This window comes from Eschrichtius robustus, chromosome 10, assembly GCF_028021215.1.
Source record: "Eschrichtius robustus isolate mEscRob2 chromosome 10, mEscRob2.pri, whole genome shotgun sequence".
NCBI lineage: Eukaryota > Metazoa > Chordata > Mammalia > Artiodactyla > Eschrichtiidae > Eschrichtius > Eschrichtius robustus.
In genome coordinates, this window is record NC_090833.1 from 108,200,196 (window position 1) to 108,220,517 (window position 20,322).

The 20,322-nt window shown below is 52.2% G+C and overlaps 1 protein-coding gene across 6 annotated transcripts in view; it reads left to right on the forward strand.

Moving 5' to 3' along the window:
* Nucleotides 1-20,322, forward strand: part of PTK2B (protein tyrosine kinase 2 beta) — a 128,549-nt gene that overhangs the window by 99,154 nt on the left and 9,073 nt on the right. For 3 of the 6 annotated variants that reach the window (XM_068553581.1, XM_068553583.1, XM_068553586.1), the window contains 18 exons: nt 3,397-3,459; nt 3,664-3,718; nt 4,166-4,306; nt 4,730-4,804; nt 5,410-5,511; nt 6,254-6,389; nt 6,919-6,958; nt 7,388-7,434; nt 8,342-8,392; nt 8,948-9,045; nt 9,791-10,204; nt 10,447-10,562; nt 12,214-12,314; nt 12,494-12,583; nt 13,711-13,915; nt 16,782-16,890; nt 18,144-18,209; nt 18,848-18,973. In XM_068553581.1, the coding sequence (XP_068409682.1) occupies nt 3,397-3,459; nt 3,664-3,718; nt 4,166-4,306; nt 4,730-4,804; nt 5,410-5,511; nt 6,254-6,389; nt 6,919-6,958; nt 7,388-7,434; nt 8,342-8,392; nt 8,948-9,045; nt 9,791-10,204; nt 10,447-10,562; nt 12,214-12,314; nt 12,494-12,583; nt 13,711-13,915; nt 16,782-16,890; nt 18,144-18,209; nt 18,848-18,973 (2,035 nt within the window). The remainder of the gene's footprint in view (nt 1-3,396; nt 3,460-3,663; nt 3,719-4,165; nt 4,307-4,729; nt 4,805-5,409; nt 5,512-6,253; nt 6,390-6,918; nt 6,959-7,387; nt 7,435-8,341; nt 8,393-8,947; nt 9,046-9,790; nt 10,205-10,446; nt 10,563-12,213; nt 12,315-12,493; nt 12,584-13,710; nt 13,916-16,781; nt 16,891-18,143; nt 18,210-18,847; nt 18,974-20,322) is intronic. The other 3 variants (XM_068553584.1, XM_068553585.1, XM_068553582.1) reach the window with 3 other exon arrangements.

The window sequence follows — 20,322 nt, forward strand, 5'->3', positions numbered from 1 at the left end:
ACAGTATGTATTTGAATGAATGGATAACCCTGAAAGATCTCAATTCCTCTCCTCTGGTGGACACGTGCTAACATTTATTCTGTTAGAGTTACATAACTGCGTGCAGCAAGCCAATTCGTTCAGTTCCCTGGGAGTACATTTTGCAGCTCACTCACCCCAGGAGGAAATGCGGGTGTCTGTGCTGCCTGTCGTGGAAGCCGCACAGGCGTGCTCTGAGCTTTCCTATGAATACGGAGAGCCGCAGGGAACACTGGCCCAGAAAACTTTCTAAAGCTGCCATGACTGACTGGAAATTTTGGATCTCAACTGCAAGTGCCTTCAGGTGGAAGTAGGAGGAAAATGATCTTCCATCCAGGGGAGAACCCTGGATAAGTTCCTCGTGCCCTATAACTGAATGTCATCCCTGCTCACCTGCTGTCTGATTTCCAGAGTGCAGATCTGCCCTTACTCAGCTAGAACACACCTCCAGCATCTGCAGTCCCGCTCTGTCAGGCACCCGGTAGCAAGAAGTGGGGTTAGGGAAGAGCCACTCTTTCTAGTTTCCCAAGTTCTCCCCTTGGATCAGGTTCCCAGGGGTTCCCAGCCTCAGCACGAAGGACATTTGGGGCTGGATAATTCCTTGTTGTAGGGGCCATCCTATGCATTGTAGTATATTTAGCTGCATCCCTGGCTTTTACACACTAGATGCTGGTAGGACCACCCCTCATCCCAACCAGCTGTGACTGAAAAAAGATCTCCAGACATTGACAAATGTTTCCAGGCTGGGGAGAGGGAGCAAAATTGCCTCTGGTTGAAAACCACTGAATTAGACCATTGGAAGGTCATACACTCAGACCACATTTAGTCAGGCCCTCCTACTCTCACATTTACTGAATTGTGCTTTAATGTTATATGACTGGTATTTACCAAAATTGCAGCAGGAGGAAAAAAACCATGAAATTGGCTTCACATTTTTTTGGTAAAATGAATGTTACGACTATTAGTTTTCTTTCAATCAGTGGTTTTTCGAACTTTTTAATTTACGAAATGCAGTCCTTGTTTTATGATTAATATTATCTCCTGATGAACTAAGCACTTGGTGGGGTTTTCTGTCCACTACCCTGGCTGCCGGGACAGCCACCCCAAGCCACAGGTTGGCACATTTTTTATCTCATTTACCTCATTGCCTGATTTCTTTCTAACTCTATTTTGTTTAAATATGTTTTAAAACTGTATCTTAGGGACTTCCCTGGTGGTCCAGTGGTTAAGACTCTGGGCTCCCAATGCAGGGGGCACGGGTTCCATCCCTGGTCGGGGAACTGAGATGCTGCATGCCGCACAACACAGCCAAAAAAACCCCAAAAAGAACAACAGCAACAAAAAACGAAAAAAAAAAAAACTGTATCCTTGCATCTTTTCTTAGAAGGAGATAGACTAGAAATACATTTCAATATTGTGAAATATAATTCAACAATATTTACTGAGCTGTCATTAAATATTATTACTCCTTGAAACTCATTTTAATGTACTCATCTTTGATTCTATAAGAGAAATTTTATATGAAACTTTTTATCTTTTGCTTTCCCTCCATTCCAACTGCTGGCATTTGAAATAACTGGCCCTGCCTCAACTAGAAGGAACCACTTGTCTTCCTGTGCCCCTCCCACCACAGAGCCAATTTTTCTTTCTCATTCTTACTTTGCATCACTTTTTGTCACCTGAGTGAAGCGGTTGAAGTAATTGAGGACAATGCCCTGGTGTGTGTGTGTGTGCGTGCGCGCACGTGTGTGCGTGTGTGTATGTGTGCGCGTGCGTGTGTGTGTGTTGGGGGCTATAAGAAGAGAGCGGACCATAATGAAGAGAGAAATGATGATAAAAGAATTGCCTTCAAATATATGGCATCTAAGAAAGGATTAAAGTTAGTCTCCGTAGCTCCAGGGTCCTAATGAGAGGACGGGAAAGGAAAGAAGAACTTTCTACATAGGGGAAACGTGTAGAGGATGCCATCTCAGCAGGGAGTGAACCCAGAAAACTTGTGCATTATGATGGTTTGACTAATCTCACTGCCTTACATTTTTTTCAGGTAAAAAGGGTAATACCTGTTCAATGTGGAGTATTTGGGACATGTAGAAAGGGGGAAAAAATGACTAAAATCATTTGAAATTTCATTAACCAGAGATAACCTCCATTAGCAGGGTAGATCCAGTCAGGTTTTTTCCAATGCATTTTTTTCTCTAAAATTGAGACCATAATTATTAAAAGATAACTACTTATCTTGATTGACAATATATTCAAAAATACCATTTATTAAAAATTGTTAAGGACATAGCACTACATGTTTTAAGTTTTTATTGGAGATCTCTTCTGTGATTTCATGCTTTAGATATTCTTCTCAATCCCATGATTTGGGAATATTTCCCTAGCTTTTCTTCTAGTTTTAAAATAGTTTCATTATTAACATTTCCCCCTTGAATCCATCTAGAATAAATATTTAGAATAAAGTACGAGGTGAGGATCTAACCTTACTCTTTTCTAAACACTGTGAATTATGCAAATTTATTGCTTTTGAATCATAAGTTGCTTGCCCCTCTCTGCTTATGGTGTCTGTAGCTTAAAAGTATTCCCAGATGTGCACAAGGACACCCGGGTTAAAGTAACACTGAGTTACTCTAATGTACAATCAAGAGTGGGACAATGTCTGCAACGGTTGAAGAAATTACTAGACACAGTGATCCAAGCAGGGAAGGGAGGATAACACAAATGGGGACATTGGCTATTTGATCTCCACTTAATTGTTATAAATACATAATACATAAAAAAATCTTCATCAAGACATACATTTTTAAGAGAAAATGGGACTTAAAGAATATGTGTAACAAATTAATAGATGTCACCCCTGGTGGCAGGATTATGGATTATTTTTATTTTCATCTTCTGTTCCATAAATTCTAAAGTTTTCCTGTGTACTATTAATACATTTAACAATTATTTACATGCACACATATACAGAGATAGCAAATGAGGGAAAAGGAAATCACAAAGGGAACCCAAAGCCTAAAGGTGGAGGTAGGTGTTCCTTAGCTGATAGGTCAAGTGTTGGCAGCCTTGGGTCATTTATTTTTAGAGGCCACTGGTGGAAGCACCATCTTCTTCCTCTGCCCAACAACTGTGTAGTCCCAGATCTGGGCCCCCCAGAGCACAGCTGGAGTCTTTTCTAGGAAGGAAATTTGTGGGTTTTCCTTTTCTTCATGGTTTTCTAAATATCGAATTTTTTGACTCTCCTAACTTTTCCCTCCCAGTGGTTCCCACGTCGGGCAGGGGAGGGGGCTTCTAGGCCAACGTGTGGGCATTGGGTGACCCCGCTCCGATGGCCCCACTCCCCAGCCATCAGCCTCTCCCTGGCTTCTCTCTCTCCAGGCGGTTCTTCAAGGACATGCCCCACAACGCACTGGACAAAAAGTCCAACTTCGAGCTCCTGGAGTAAGTCCTGGGACCGGCCCCAGCCTCTCCTCCCTTCCTTTCCTCCTGCCCTGCTCTTCCTGCCACCCCATACGCCCCCTCATCCCCAGACCACAGCCAGGAAGGACCTGTCTCCCTGGTCCTCTCGCCTTTCCCTGATTGCCCAGAAGTCCTGGGTTGGGGATGAAGGGGAGTCAAATGCTGCTTTCCTCCCCCTTCTTTCAGGAAAGAAGTGGGGCTGGACCTGTTTTTCCCAAAGCAGATGCAGGAGAACTTAAAGGTGAGGAAACCAGTGGGTGAGGAGCTCAGAAAGGCTCCCTGTGTGTCTCCTTTGTGTGTCCCCCTAGGACTAGAGCTAAAGGGATGGGGCTGGAGGTAGTCGGGGAAGCCAGGGGTCTGCACTGCCTTGGGCCATCTGGACATAGGACCGCTCCATGCATCCAGCGGGCCCTTTCTGTGGCTGGGAATCAGGAAACCTGGCTCTAGTTCCACATCAGAGGCCAATTAGCTTCGTGGCCTGAGCACTGGGGATGCCATCTCCCCTGCCTCCCTCCCAGGGCCGGGCCATGGTGAGCTCCCTTGAGACAACAGATGTGCACTTTAGGTAAGACATTACCACTGCCCTCGTGGCAGAGGTCTGGGGACCATCCTACAGCAGCAGGCAGGCTTGTGATGAGATCGTAAGGGAAGGAATCAGGCCCCGCTCACCCCTGGCCCTCTCCCCCAGCCCAAGCAATTCCGAAAGATGATCCAGCAGACGTTCCAGCAGTATGCCTCGCTCCGGGAGGAGGAGTGCGTCATGAAGTTCTTCAACACCCTTGCAGGCTTTGCCAGCATCGACCAGGAGACCTATCGCTGTGAACTCATTGTAATGCCACGCTCTCTTTATTCTCTCTCTGACCTGAATTCCAGGCCTCTCAGGCAAGGGGGCCATGAGGGCAACTCGGTGGGGGGGTGGGGGGAGGGGGGAGGGGGGCACAGGACGTGCCGAGAAGAGGCTTTGCTTGCTTGTAAGTTCTGTAGCATCAGGGCCTCCCTAATGTATCCAAAAATGCAACTAACGCTAAGCCACTTGCCTGACGAAGGGAACTGAAATCTTGGCTCCAGCTCTGGGAGGTGGGCAGTGCTGGCAGGGTGCTGGGAGGCGGGTAATCTGTATGGCGGGGTGCGGTTAGGATGGAAGGAGCTGGAGGGCCCGGGAGACAATGGCGCATGTCTAGCTTAGTGAGCTGTTTTCTGAAATACGGGCGGGCAGAGCTGGGGCAACAGCCCGTCTCTCCTTTGATTCCAGCAAGGATGGAACATTACTGTGGACCTGGTCATCGGCCCTAAAGGCATTCGCCAGCTGACAAGTCAAGATGCAAAGGTAGAGACAGGTGGGGGGGCAGGCCCCACCCAGCCCCAGGCAGAGCCGTCTTCCCCTTTCTGCTGCCTTGTACCCTGGCCTGCCCCATCGGTTCTTCCTCCCCCATTGCTGAGAGCACAGAGGCCCTTGGTTATCAGTAGCTGTGGAGAGGGTGTTTGGGATAACAGCATGGGGCAGATGGTTCTTTACATCCCTGTGACTGTCCCCTGCACCGAGGAGGGGGGCAGGGGTGGTTTAGGGGGGAGGGGAAGAGGGAAGGACACTACTATTGTTCTTCTGGCTCAGATGAAAGAGTTGCTCTTTCAATGGCAAAATGGGGTAATCATGCCCCCGGGAGTCAGAAGGCCTGGGTCCAGCCCTGGCTCTACCACCAACTTGGCGTATGACCTTGGGCAAGCCCTGGCTCTCTCCAGGCTAATTGTTTTCTTCTGCAAGGGGCTTGGGCTAGATGATCCTCCTTAATCATCGTTGATTCCCTCTTCATCCCTCTGAGAGACTCCAGTTCTCAGTTCTTTCTTGGGCCCCATCCCCACACCATACTGACCAATCTGCATGGCCTGATCCCAGGAATGGGATGGTCTGAAGGACCCCCTCCTTTCCCACAGCCCACCTGCCTGGCCGAGTTCAAGCAGATCAAGTCCATCAGGTGCCTCCCGCTGGAGGAGGGCCAGGCGGTACTGCAGCTAGGCATTGAAGGCGCCCCCCAGGTGAGCATCTCTGGGCACCCAGAAGCTTGGAAACATTGGGAACGGCTGCAGGCTGGGAGCTCCTGCTCAGGCCAGCCTGGCCGGGGCTTCCCTGACTGCTGTGATCTTGTTAAGAGAATGGCACCTAGTTCTTAGACAAGGTAGCAGGATGATGATAAATTAAAGAAACTATCTCAGGAAGCAACGTTATTGTTAAAAATGTCAAGAAAGAAGTTGTAGGAGATTGGGGGGGGAGGGCGGGGAGCGGGGGTAAAGTGATCAGAAATCAAGGTATGGGTCAGAGGTCTAACTTTGAACAAGTGACAATGACTTAGAATCAAGGCCTTGGGGCCCCAGGGCTTTTTGTGGGTGGGAGAATCAGAGAGACCTCAGGCTGTGAACAGTTTGTCTATCTCTCCTTTCATCCGTCTGTCCCCTGCCCCACTCCCTCCTTCTTCCCTTCTCTCAGTTTCTGCTCTTGCATACTGAGCGCCTCCTAGGTACAAGGCATGTGCTATGCCCTGAAGGACCAGAATAAGCCAACCTGGAACTGCCTTCCTAGAGTGTAGGGTGGTCAGTTGGGAGAGGTGATGAGAGCGCCCTCTGGCGGCGGTGGGAAATGCAAGCTGAGCCCCAGGAGAGGGGCTGATGGCGTCGAGGCCGGGGGTGGGCAACAGAGTCCTGCAGTTTCTTCTCCAGTCCCTTGGGGTAGACTCTAGCCAAGGCTCTGGGGTCTCATCCTTGGCTGGTCTCTTCCCTGCAGTCCTTGTCCATCAAAACCTCCTCTCTGGCAGAGGCCGAGAACATGGCTGACCTCGTAGACGGTTACTGCCGGCTGCAGGGGGAGCACAAAGGCTCTCTCATCATTCGAGCCAAGAAAGGTGTGTTTCCACTTGAAGGTAAATTGGACCAACGGGCAGATGACGGCACAGCTGAGCCAAGCCCCCCCAGAGGCAGAGCGGGAGAAGCTAAAACCATTGACTAATATGTGAATGAAGAGGCTTTGGAGGTGTGGGATTGGGGCTCACCCAGCCCTGTTGGTTGCTCCCCGTGGTCCCATCCTGGGTCCTTGGCTACAGCCCTGGCCCCGCTGGCCAAGGACGGCATGGGGGCTGGCTTCTAGAGGAGAGGATTTGTAGCCCCGGGAAGATCAAAGCTATTGCCGGAACATGGCTGGTCCCTCCTCTTTGGGGATGGAGTCAGAAAGCAGGGGTCAGGCTGGAACACTCGACAGTGGCAGAGGAAGCCTGACAGTTTCTTCTACTAAAAAGATTCCAATTCAGGCCAGACGCCTACCCAGCTTCCACTCCGACTTTCAGGGGCCACAGAAAGGCGGGAGGGGTGTCCCTTGTGTTGGCCCCTAGGAGCAGTGCACCCAGGACCCTGTGTCCCTGACTCCAGCTCCCTCTCCTCCTCCCCTCTTCCCAGATGGTGAGAAGCGCAACAGCCTGCCCCAGATCCCCACACTGTGAGTACACCTGGAAGGTGGGGAACTGGCCCCGCACTCAGCCTGTGTCCTCCCAGGAAAGGCAGAACAAACAGGGAGCCTCCCCGCCATGGTTTCTGGTTTCTGGGCCCCAGGAGAAAATGCTGGAACCCCAGCATTTCACAAGTGGTGATTTTTCACCAGTAAATTTCTCCCAGAAAATTCATGCAGGGATATCCCTGTGTCCTAATGCCACCTGGCATCATCTTTAGTGGGGGGAGGGGGTGGTATTGTTGCTGTTCCCTCCCTCCTGCCCCCTGGCTGCCTGGGCCGTGCTCCCAGGTTATTGCCATAAGGACAGGCTGCTTCTCCAGGCAGGGTGGGTGGGAGAGAGGGGGCTGAGGCTGCCCTGGGGGAGCATTGCCAGGCTCTGAGCTCACTTGGCCCCTGCCCTCCCATCTCCCCCTATAGAAACCTGGAGGCTCGGCGACTCCATCTCTCAGAAAGCTGCAGCATAGGTAAGCCTGCCCATCTGGCGTCCTCTGCCTGCGCCCAGAGCCTCTCTTCTGCCTGCTCCTGTGACATCATCAAGTATTCCCTCAAAGTTGCAGAAAAATGAACTTCCCCCATGACTGCTCAATGATGGCTTAAAATATCATTAATCATAACAGTTAACCTATGTTGGGCAGCTAGTACGGGGCACCGTGTTTGTCTTGGTCAGCTCAGTCTCCAAAACAAAAACCACTGGCCCAGGAGCTTAAACAACAGATACTGATTTCTCACAGCTCTGGAGGCTGGAAGTCTAAGGTCAAGGTGCCAGCATGGCTGGGTCCTGGTGAGGGCTCTCTTCCTGGCTTGCAGACAGCCGCCTTCTGTGTGTCCTCACATGGTGGAGAGATGGAGAGATCTGGTCTCTCTTCCTCTTCTTCTAAGGACACTAATGCCATCATGGGGGCTCCACCCTCATGACCTCATCTAAACCTAATCACCCCCCAAAGGCCCCAGCTCCAAATACCATCACACTGGGGATCAGAGCTTCAACATAAGCATTTGGGGCGGGGGGGACACACAACATTCAGTTCATGACAGCATTAAATACATAATACGTATGATTTTATTTAATCTTTGCATTCCCCAGAAACATTCATTTCACAGAAAGGGAAACAGATTAAAGGAGACGAACCAACTTGCCCCAAATAACAGCCGCGAGCAGCAGTGAGCAAGGACTCAGGCCGAGGTCCCTGGGCCCTGTGGCCACTCTGAAATGCAGGACAGGAGCCCAGTTCTTGTCTGGCTCCTCCCCATGCCCCTCCCGGTGATGTCAGCTTGGTTCCACTGGCCTGCACGGGGGAGCCCCACACCTGGTTCCTGGTGGTGCCCCCTGAAGCATCTTGCCCATGGGGTGTCCTCTTTCTGTCATTCCAGAATCAGACATCTATGCAGAGATTCCCGACGAGACCCTGCGAAGACCAGGAGGTAGATCCCTGACTGCCCCACCCCACCCCTGCACGTCAACCACAGCCAGGGCCCTGGCAAGTGACATTTGGGGACACATGTGACACCAAAGGGGGACTTTCTTTCCTTCCTTTGTCCTCTCCCACGTGTGCCTCAGACAAGGACAAAGCTGAGTGAGGCATCTTTGATTTTGAAAGCGGAGAGTATTGTTTATATCCCCACACCATCGAACTTTTGTGTGCCCTGGGGAGGGGGGCAGAAGGAACCTAAGCCTGTGGATATGGGATCCAGCCTTCAGAGGGAACAACTCTTCCCCTGTCTGAGACAATGAAACCTTCTAGATCCCCTTTCCCAGCCCAGCCCCTGGATCCTGGCTGAGGGGTTGGCAGGGGCTGTGGGGGGGTGGCCTGGTAACGCCTGGGCAGGAGGGGGCGGAGCCAGGTGTTAGAGCCTGCAGATGCCCAGCTGCCCAGGGATGCAGGTGCTCAGGTTCCCGGGGATGCAGATACTCGGATTCCCAGGGGTGCCAGCCGGTTTCTGCACTCCAGGACTGTCTTGCTTTCTCCACCTGTGCAGGCCCACAGTATGGCATTGCCCGGGAAGATGTGGTCCTGAATCGTATTCTTGGTGAAGGCTTTTTTGGGGAGGTCTACGAAGGTGTCTACACGAGTCACGTGAGTTCCAGACTCTTCCCTGACACTCCTCCTCTGCTCTTCTGTAGAATGAGAAAGGAGCTCGAATACTCTAGAGTTGGAGGAGGCTGCCGTGGTGTGTGCATCTTCCCCAAGTTGGTCTTTGCAGTATTTATGAAATACACAGGGAGTGATGAAAACAAGAGTCATTTCCAAGAAAGGCAGCAATAGCAGGGATCCAAAGAGAGGCAGCACCTGCCGGGGGGTGACTGACTCTTGGTGGGAGAGCACAATGGGGAGGCGCCACGTAATGCAGTTGTGAGAAAAGGAAGGGTGGGATCTGAGGCCGCCGGTGGGGCGGGACAAGGTTTGCCTTTGTGGCTGTGCTTCTACCAGGCCTGGGGGGAAAGCCAGAGCGGAGGAAAGGGGCAGCAAAAATGTAAAAACCAATGACAAAGAGAAAGAGACCAGGACGCCATGTCTGACAATGACCTTGCACGTGCCCCAAACAAGCCCGCTGACTTTGGGCAGATCACGTGGCCCCTCAGGCTCCATGTCTTCATCTGGACAGCCCAGGGCGCGAGGGATCTGATCTCGAAAGTTCTTCCAGTCCTGATCAGGAAGAAGGGGGTGGGGAGGGGAGGAGGGGAAGAGACAGAGGAAGAGCAGGCTTTGTAGAGACCCAGATGCCCAGACATCACCTGTTTCCCTGTGGGAAGACCGTGGGAACGCCGGGGAGGGAAGTGCTGGCCGGGACTGAGGGGCCCTGGACACACGCTCGTTGCAGAAAGGGGAGAAAATCAACGTGGCTGTAAAGACCTGCAAGAAAGACTGCACTCAGGACAGCAAGGAGAAGTTCGTAAGTGAGGCAGGTAGGCGTCCCCGAGGAGGCCCCCAGACCAGGAGCTGGAAAAGGCCCCGAGACTGTGCAGACCCGGAGACAGGGAGGGCCCGGAGCGTGGGCCGGGAGGCCATGGACGGCGCTGGCGCCCACAGGGGAGGAGGGTTGCGCCGGTGTCTCCAGGTTGGACCAGCCAAGCCCGATTCTCACCTTGGACCTCAGAAGGGCTCGGGCCCGTCTCTCTCGCCGCCACTTGCAGTGATCATGAGGAACCTGGAGCACCCCCACATCGTGAAGCTGATCGGCATAATTGAAGAGGAGCCCACCTGGATCATCATGGAACTGTACCCCTACGGGGAGGTGAGCTGGAGGGGGCCGAGGAGGACCCTTGCCATGACAGCTGGGCTGCAGGGGAGCAGGGCCTCGGGGGGCGGGGGACGCGCTCAGAGCCAGGGGGCCCTTAGCTCCCTGCTGAAAGAGCCCAGAGGCTGTTTGGAGAGAAAGTTGCTAGACAGTCCTGCCAGCCTGGGCGTGCCCTCCCCCTCCCCCCAGCTCCATGCCCCGGCCGGGCAGGATCTCAGGGCGTCTTCCCCTTCGCGCAGCTGGGCCACTACCTGGAGCGAAACAAGAACTGCCTGAAGGTGCTCACTCTTGTCCTGTACTCGCTGCAGATCTGCAAGGCCATGGCCTACCTGGAGAGCATCAACTGTGTCCACAGGTGGGGCTCGGGGGGGAGCCTGGAGAGGTTGGGGTCAAGCAGGACTTTGTAGCCGCACAGAACAGGGGTGCAGGCCTGGCTTTGGTCCTGCCTGTGTGACACTGTGATCACCTTCTCGGAACCTATCTCCTCCTCTGAAGAGTAGAACAGCAATATGTTCCTCCCAGGATGGCTATTAAGAGGAAATCCGAAGTCCGAGGTGCCTGCCTGTAACTCAGTGCTGTCTAGGCCGCCTCCCTGGGGGTCCAGGAAATCAATTCCCTGCTTGCTCCTTGCTTGCTCTCCTCCAGCAGTTCCATTTGGTGGCACCTGGCCAGGCAGGAGAGACTGGGTCCTGGCAGCGCTGGTATGATCTTGGGGTCGGGGCCCTGCCAGCCCAAGTGGCTGGCACTGCCCTGGTCCCCGGCACCTCCAGGCTGCCAAGACCAATCCTCCATCTGGCTATGGAGCTGGCCCCTTCTCCACCCGGCTTTGTCCCCATTCCCTGAAAGGAGGTCCCCACCATGGGGAACATGATCCCCTGGAGGAGACAGACGGGGTGCTCTCAGAGCCCTGGGGTGAGCGGGTGATTTCTTCAATCCAAGCCCATCAACCTCAGATATGTGGCCGTAGGGGTGACACTACACAAAGCTATGTCGGGGGATATGAACATTCATTCATTCATTCACTCACTCATGCAACTAATATTATTGAACTCCTACCGTGGGCCTCCAGCCACTGTCCTAGGCTCCGGGATGAAGTCATAATCAAAACAGACAAAAATCCCTTTCCTTGTGAAACTCATCTTCTAGCATCTTCTACAGTGAATAGTCATGGGGCAAAGGTGGTGAGATACTAGATTTGCAGCTTTGTGTGAAGCTGTCATGCTTTGAAGTCATCTTTTCAATAATAAAGAAAAACGGTAGGGTGTGCAGCCTGTCCGGGAGCAGCAAGAGACGAGCCAGTCTGGGGCTAGAAGTGATGCCTTGAGCATGAGGTAACTGAGTCCGCGCGGGCTCCCGGGGGGGTGAGAGCTCAGCCCTGGGCTGATGCTTTTCCCCACCGGCCAGCTGCTGGGCACGTTGCACCAGCTCTCTGCCCCGGTCTCCTCCTCTGTCCCGGGTTCTGAGGGTCTCCGTGTCACGGCTCTGGTGTGTGTAGTCTTTGGAGGGTCCTGGCTAGCCCCGTGCTCCCTGGAAGTGAGCTGTGAGCGGCTGCTGGCATCACAGAACAAGAAGAGGTCAATTGTGACCAGGAGAGTGGTTGGGCTTCTTCCCTGAAGAGTCAGCAGGGTGACGGCATCCCCGGCCGAGGGGACAATACAGGCTGCAGGGCGGTGACTGGAGCAAGTCTGGGGAACCGAGACAGGCTTGGAGGCAGAGACGCGGGAGAAGGGGTGATGGGGACCGGGCTCAGCAACGAGATGGAGGGAGACAAGCGGCATGTGTGTGGCAGGGGCGGTGGGCCAGCCGAGGCTCCCGCCTGAGCTGGGCTCCAGCCAGACGGCTCGTGGGGCCAGGAAGGACTGACCGACAGAAGCTGCCCGATTCTGCTCCGGAGGCCGGGGCCCTGAGGCTCTCTTCTCCTTTGCTTCTCTGTCCATCTGTCTGTCTGTCTGTCCCCCTGAAGCATTCTGAACCGACTCACCCGTGTCTTTGCCTCTTCCTTCCAGGGACATCGCTGTCCGGAACGTCCTGGTGGCCTCCCCTGAGTGTGTGAAGCTGGGGGACTTTGGCCTTTCCCGGTACGTCGAGGATGAGGAGTATTACAAAGGTGAGGTGCAGGTGGTGTTACGGCCTTGTCCCCTGGAGGGGTCGCTGAAGCCAAAATCCCCCCAAAAGGTGACTGTTAGGCAAGCCCAGGCCAACAGTCTCTGGAGAATAGGCTGCACTTCTGGATAAATCTGGATCTCCTTCTCTAATAACTACTGTAAACCCTTTGTCCACCCAAAGCTTCTGTGACACGTCTCCCCATCAAATGGATGTCCCCCGAGTCCATTAACTTCCGCCGCTTCACGACGGCCAGTGACGTCTGGATGTTTGGTGAGTGGACTTTCTGGAGGGCGTGGAAAAGCGTTTGATTCTCACCTCTGTGGCCAGGTTAAGAGGGGGCACAGGAAGCAGGGGTCTGGACCCCCAGGTCCTGTTTTGCTGCAGCCACTGAGAAGTCCCAGAAGTGGGGAGGCCAGTGGTGGGTCGGGGGTGACATGGGCTAAGGGCCAGCCTGGGTTCATCTTCCCAGAAAAGGCTATTGAGATGAGCATGTGCTCCACCAACCAGCCCCGGGACTAAGGTGGGCCACCCTGGAGGGGATCCTCAAAGGCAAAGCTGAGGTTTTCTCCGAGAACGAGGTGCAGGGTGAGGTGAAAGCCAAACCAGGTGACGGATGGACAGCTGCTTACAGAGCACACAGCCGTGTAGATTCTCCCTCTCAGGTCCCCAAAACCAGCCCAGTAAAATCTCATTATTATTCTTCCCATTTTCCAGATGAGGAAACTGAGGCTCAGGCGAGTCAGGGGCTTGCCCGTGATCACATAGGCAGCAAGCATTGGTGCTAGGCTTTGAACACCAGCTTTCTTTCTTCTTTTTTTTTAAAATTAATTTCTACTGGAGTATAATTGCTTTACAATGTTGTGTTAGTTTCTGCCGTACAGCAAAGTGAATCAGTTATACATCTACATATATTCACTCTTTTTTAGTTTCCCTTCCCATTTAGGTCACCACAGAGCCCTGAGTAGCGTTCCCTGTGCTATACAGTAGGTTCTCATTAGTTATCTATTTTATACATAGTAGTGTATATACATCCCAACTGACATATATACCAGCTTTCTATTGGAGGTTCCACCCTCTCCTAAGAGGAGGCACTAGTGGTCCCAATGACGTGCCTTTGATGGTCCCCTCCTCATCCCACAGACCCTAACAGCTCCGTGTGGAAGGGGCCGGAGGGGTGGGGGGATTAGTTCGCTTATGGATGCAGCTGATTGGTCCCTTGGTGGACCGCCATAGTGAGCAAGATCCCAGGGATGCTATAGGGCGAGCGGGGGAACGCAGGGCGGTTCCCGGCAGGCGCCGAGTGCGGACTGCCCGCTTGTTCCTGGGGAGGGTGGGCTGCCTCTCTAGGCAAGAGTCCCCCCCAGCAGGGGCCCTGAGACCTCTCCTCCCGCCCTCAGCCGTGTGCATGTGGGAAATCCTGAGCTTCGGGAAGCAGCCCTTCTTCTGGCTGGAGAACAAGGATGTCATCGGGGTGCTCGAGAAGGGGGACCGGCTGCCCAAGCCTGACCTCTGCCCACCTGTTCTCTACACCCTCATGACCCGCTGCTGGGACTACGACCCCAGTGAGCGGCCCCGCTTCACTGAGCTCGTGTGCAGCCTCAGGTGAGCAAGGAGGCCGGAGGTGGGTGCAGGCCCAGGGCCCCTGAAGAGCAAGTCTCCTCTTCAGTAGCGCTTACAGGTTTACAACATCCTTCCTTAAACAAGATGCAGCCGGCGTCCTGGTCCCCTCCGAGGGAGGAGGGAATTCAGGCTCAGCTGGTGACTCAGTGCCCAAGGCATGGTAGGTGGGGCTGGGACTTGCCCCGGGACCGCCCCCCCCATCCCGCCCCCTGGCCAGCACAGCGCCTTGTGTTCCAGCGGAGTTAGCCCATCCTCCCAGCGGAGGAGGCCTTACAGAGGCTCAGTGCTGTGTCAAAGGCAGGAGGCTGAACCCGAGTTCACTGTCAGACATGAACTCAGAGACGCAGAGCTGGGGTCAGCCGCACCATCTCTGCATCTCTTAACCACAAGCACAGGGCGTTGCTCCTAGTATGTGCCCAGAGAATATATTTTAGGTTTGAACCCAAAGGCTGCATCAGACTTTCACTGCAGTGCCTGTGCTCTTTGCTGAGGTTTGGGGTGCATCTTACAGGCACCCAGCCTGGGCATGGGACCTGCTTCCCTGGCAGCACCCCTGTGCCTTTCCTCTACCTCTGACTGTTCCCCCCAGACAGCAGGGAAAGGAGTGATTTTTGGCTGTGAAGACAGTGACAAGGCGTCCCCTCTCCCTTCTGAATGAGGCACTGGTGGCCTGAGGGTCTGATCCTTCTCAGCTGCCCAAGAGCCATTACCCCCGGGTGCTGGGAGGTCCTTGGTGAAGGTTGCTGTTGGAGAGCCTTTTAGAGGGTACTCCTGTTTCCTTGGTGGCCCGCCTGCCACCAGTGCCCCCTTGGGTGGTTTGACTTCTTTTGGCATCCTTTAGGGCCAGGGTCAGCAAACTTTTTCTACGAAAGGTCAGACAATAAATATTTGTGGTTTTGCAGGCTATACAGTCTCTGTTGAAACTACTCAACTCTGCCGTAGCTCGGAAGCAGCCAAAGACAATACATGAAATGAATTAGTGTAGCTGGGTTTCAGTGACACGTTATTTGTGGACACTGAAATTGGAATTTCATGTAATTTTGACATGTCCTAAAATATTTTTCTTCTTTTAATTTTTTTCAGTCGTTCAAACATGTGAAAACCATACTTAGTTTAAAGCTACACAAAAATAGGCAGGGGACCGTATTTGGCCTTGTGGGCCTAGTTTGCTGGATCCTACATTAGGGAACCTAGTGTTTAATTAATGTTAAATACTGCAACTTTAAACACTGCTGTCAACATATGGGCATTTTTTTCGGAGAAAGAAAATAGCCCCCAGAAACTGCCTTGTGGGGAGGAGCCCCAGGGGGAGGCTGGGAACCCCAGGTCCAGGCAATGGGAAATATACTGCATTTGTTTGTGGGCAGGGCTCCAACACAGTCTGCAAGACCTCCAGCTTAGAAGGCCTCTCTGTTCCTGACTCTCCCCTCACTGATGCTCCTGATTAATTCTAGACTCATCTGTTGGTCCCTTATAAGGGAGATTTGAGAAGCCAAAGGGTTCCGGGAGAAAAGTGTTTGAAAGACGAAACTTGAGGGGGGCAGAAGCTCTGGGGTCACGGGGTCTTCATTCATTCTGGAGGCTTGAGACACATGGGGAGACTCTCTCATATGACCCTGATGACCCCAGGATACCTCCCTCAGGCCCAAGCCTGGCGATCCTCCACTGGAGCTAAGAAAGGATTTCATGAGGTCTTCCAATCTTTGGGGGTAGGAAGAACCCTCTTAATGTTGAATTTTGAGAACTCTTCCATGTAACATACACTTTTAGAATCCACTGATTGACAGAACGCAGTAGGCCGTATAATGAATTTTTTATTGCACACAATATAATGCATATACATCTGAAAACACAATACCAAATATTATATATTTAGTAGTACTGTTAAAAATTATTAAAGAAGACAATTTAAGTGATACAGACAAACTTTATTTAACACTCCATGAAGTGGCAGTCTCCGTTCCCAAGGGCCAGAGTGCAAAATGGGGTGGAAGTCAGGACACTTTTATAGGATAAAGAATAAGGAACAAGGAAGAGAAAAATAGAGAATGAATAAAGAACAGGAAGTAAGTATAAAGCCCAGAGCTGGTTTGGCGTTGGGGTTGGCCAACTGGATGGTACTTTGTTTCTGGTCAAGCAGAGCATTTAGAGGGACACGAAAGTTATCTGCATTTTGGCTTGCTGATGTGACCCCCTTGGGCAGGAGCGGCTCCCTCTTGGGCTTAGACGTTTATTTCAAGAGTACATAATACTTGTCTACAGACAGTGCTTGGTACACATGTGAACATGTGGATTCATAGACCCCCTGTAATTATTCGAGTCCTCTGAGGTCTGTGATTCCCAGGTTGGGAACCACTGGATTTAGTTAAAAAGGCAAGAAGCATGCACTTACCTAATCTGGGAGGGAATCCACAACCCTTTCCCATTAGCACACACCAGGAATGCATGGGTGGGAGGTTTAATGAAAAACAGGAGATGTAGAGCACGGGCCTCTGTCACGAGGTTGTCTGGGACATCAGAAATCTACACGGGTGATCAGTGCCAATAGGAGGGACGGGAGGGCAAGAGGCATGGCGACGTGGGCAGGAGACACACTCGCACTGTCCGGTGGGGCTAGGACTTGTTCTCCGAGGACTTTTCCCCACCCTGGACCCATTCCGTGATCCTCCCAGCCTCGGTGAGGGGGGCCGCAGCGTCCGTACTGCAGCCTGTCTCCGAGGGGTCTCCCCAGTGCATTCTGCAGAGGACATGGGAATGGGATCCGGACCGTGGTGGAGCACAGAGAGGAGCCCCCAGTAGCATTTTTGACCCTGTTTCTCTCTCCTTATCTGACCTGACTCCCCGGCAGTGACATTTATCAGATGGAGAAGGACGTCACCATAGAGCAGGAGAGGAACGCTCGCTACCGACCTCCCAAAATCTTGGAGCCCATGGCCTTCCAGGAACCCCCACCCAAGGTGAGCCAAGCCCTGGCCTCACTGGCCCCGTGAATCACAGCAGAGCTGGGCCCCTGTGCGGCCCCTCCCAGGCCTGGCTGCCTAACTCCCCTCACAGCGTAGGTAGGATCGCGCCCCTATGGTCCTCTCCGCCCTTCGACCCAACCATCCGTCAGCACATCGGCAGATGGAATCCGAGACAGCAAGAGAGCAGGCACCTTGTGGGACGGCTGGAGCAGGGGATCACCCTGGAAATGTTTCCCTCGAGAGACTGGAGCACTTTTCCTTTTGGTGTTTTTACCCTTGAGAGTACATGATGGGGAGCATCCTTGGGCCCCTGAGGTCCGGCCTCCGATGTCCATGGCATCTCTGGGCACAGGAGCCAGAGCCCCGCTGCCCCGCTATTAGGTGGGTGGGTTGCGAGGGACCATGCCTGTAGTAGTCAGCTCGGGGTGCCATACAAAGCACCACAGACTGGGCGGCTTAAATAACAGACAGCGTGGAGGCTGGGAAGTCCAAGACCAAGGTGCTGGCAGGTTCCCGTCTGGTGAGGACTCTCTTCCTGGCTGGCAGATGGCCACCTTCTCGCGTGTCCTCACACAGTGAGGAGAGCGAGCTCTGGTGTCTATTATTATCATTATTGTTGTTGTTGTTACTATTAGGACACTAATCCCATCATAGGGGCCCTACCCTTGTTACCTCATCTGACCCTAATTACCTCCCAAAGGCCCCACCTCCAAATACCTTCACACTGGGGGTTAGGACTTCAACATATGAGTGGGGAGGGTGGGGGGGAGGGGCGACACTCAGTCCATAACAAATCCCCATGGGTGCAGGGCCTTTTTCACTGTCCCCCTTGCCTGCTGTGCCCTGCACCTTCCCTCAGTCAGGCCCAGCTCAGTTTTCATCCCCTCCGTGAAGCTGCTGTGGGTGCCTGAGCCTTCCATGACCCACCTCTGGATGTATGTGGCGCTTGAGTGCTAATTTGGCAGGCGCTCCCACATCCATAGAGGCTACACACAGAGATCAGTAACCCCTCCAATTAGCGGCAGCCCCCAGGAGGACAGGGAGGCTGGCTGCTTTGTACCTTCCCATCACTCAGCAGGAAGAGATGCGCAGTTAGTGGACGCAGATGATTTTAGTGATAACTTTGTTCCCCATCTTCTTCATTCTGAACGAGCCCGACCTGTTTCCTACCTGATCTTCCCCTTGGTGAGCTGTGCTCACTCAAGGAGAGAGACAGGGACTGACTCATCTCTGTGTTCTGTCTCCAGCCCAGCCGGCCCAAGTACAGACCCCCTCCACAAACCAACCTTCTGGCACCCAAGCTGCAATTCCAGGTAAACATGTAACCAGAGGGCTGGGGAAGTTCAGGGCCATTCCTCATCTCGGTCCTTCCCGGAATTCCATCCTCGTGCCTTAGAGGAGCAGTAGTCACCTGCTCGGGCAATGGAGACAGCCTGCATTGGCTCTTCTTGGGTACCCAGAAAAGAATTAACATACCCTTTATGATGTTTAAACATACCGTTTTGTGATGTTTAAAATAGTGGGGTTTTTTTTAAGGTGTGTATTATATATACATATACCTGTGGGTTAATCATATCTGTCAAATTTGTAACATGATGATGGAATATAACTCTTTTCTGAAGAGTCCTGAAGGAGGAGACGTACTCAGTAGGTCAGTAACACACATGGACCCATGGTATGCACCACGTCACGGGGCGGGCTGTTGGATGGAAGAGAGACCACCGTGTCTGTGCTGACTTCTAGCCAAGAGCCGTGTATGTCGCTCCGCCGTGTCTCCCAAACAGGGCCAATGAAATGCCCACAACTTGTTCTTTATTAGCTCCTGGAGAGCAAGTCCTGTTTCTCCCATGGAGCTCTTGTATCGTTTCTTTGTGCTCGTGTTTGTAGCAGCTAATTGTCCACCTTCTTGCCTTGTCCCTGTGCCTGGTGCTTCTTTGCTTCTCCTGAATAGGTCCCTGAGGGTCTGTGTGCCAGCTCACCCACGCTCACCAGCCCTATGGAGTATCCATCTCCCGTAAACTCTCTGCACACCCCACCTCTCCACCGGCACAATGTCTTCAAGCGCCACAGCATGCGGGTAAGAGGGCTCTGCATGCTGGGTCCCAGCCAGGACCGAAGAGACTGATAGAGGGAGGTACCTGGGATACCGGGAACCCCACGTCCTCGGGCTCAGGAGGTGCCCTCCATGTACCAGTCAGGCCACTGAGGGGCTCTGTGACTCCCTCTCCTCTGCAAGCACATCAGAGTTAAGGGGCCAAGCCAGGTGCTGCTCTTGAGGACACCAGCTGGACCCAGACCTGCCCCATCCCTACTCTGGTACTGTGGCGAAGGATGTAAAATCTCCCCCCTTCCTTCAGCCCTGGCGATTGTGTGAAAGCTCGCTCATGGGAAGAGGGCAATCAAGCCTGATGGTGCCAGAAAAGTAAAAGATCCTGGAGGTTCCGCCCCGCTCTGCCCTTCCTGTCTGATTGTTGTGGTTGCTCAATCTCTCCTCGGTCAAAGGAAAGGCTTCCTTATGGCTGCCACTCCTGCTGCTTTGTAAAAGTTGCTGCTGTACGAGAAGGAGCTTGGGGGCTAGTGTGGGGCCAAGCCACACCCTCCCCAGTCACCTCTTTATTTTCAGCTGCCAATGAGGCCCTGAGTATTTTGTGGACTAGCTTCTAATTGTCAAGTCTTGTTAAAAAAAAAAAAAAAAAAAAGCACCTTTGCCTGTCCACTTGTAACTTGTCCTCACCCATCTTCTCCTTCAATACAAATGGTCCCTGTGGTCAGTTGCCATGAGCACTTGATATATTTTACCAAATGGAGTCTTGATATGTGACATAACAGACTAAAACCCTTCTTATTTTAGCTCTAACTCCATTACCATGCATGATATTTCACACTCAGTATATAAGACTCTAAAAATTGAGGGGAAGCTACAGTTCTATTATAATACATTTACAAAATGTAGGAAAGTATGTTGAGATATCCTGTGCCGTTATTCTTAATTTAGTAAAACTTTGAAATGATTAAGATAACTTCGAATTCTAGGCAGTGAGATCTTAGTGGAATCAATATTCCCCTGACCTAGCTCGTTTTTCTCTTTTACATTAATGTAACCAATTTATATCTTAGCATATACTTAACGATAATAAAACTGCATTTTTAAGCATGCACTATCATTTAGGCAGTGTTCAATTCCTCCACTCTCCTGCCCTTGAGTCTTTATTCATAATTAATTGAGTTTTAGTGAGATTGGCTTTAAAATGTGTCCTTTCGGTAAGAAGGTATTTTGTACATTTGAGGGACGGCACTGCCTTTTTCTAATCCCTGATTCACCATAAGGACTTTGTTCAGTTCCGTAAAGACAGACTGTGTGGCAGGAAAAGAAGACCTTTTCTGTCAGGGGTTTAGAGGTACTTGCCATAAGGAAAGTCTGCCTAA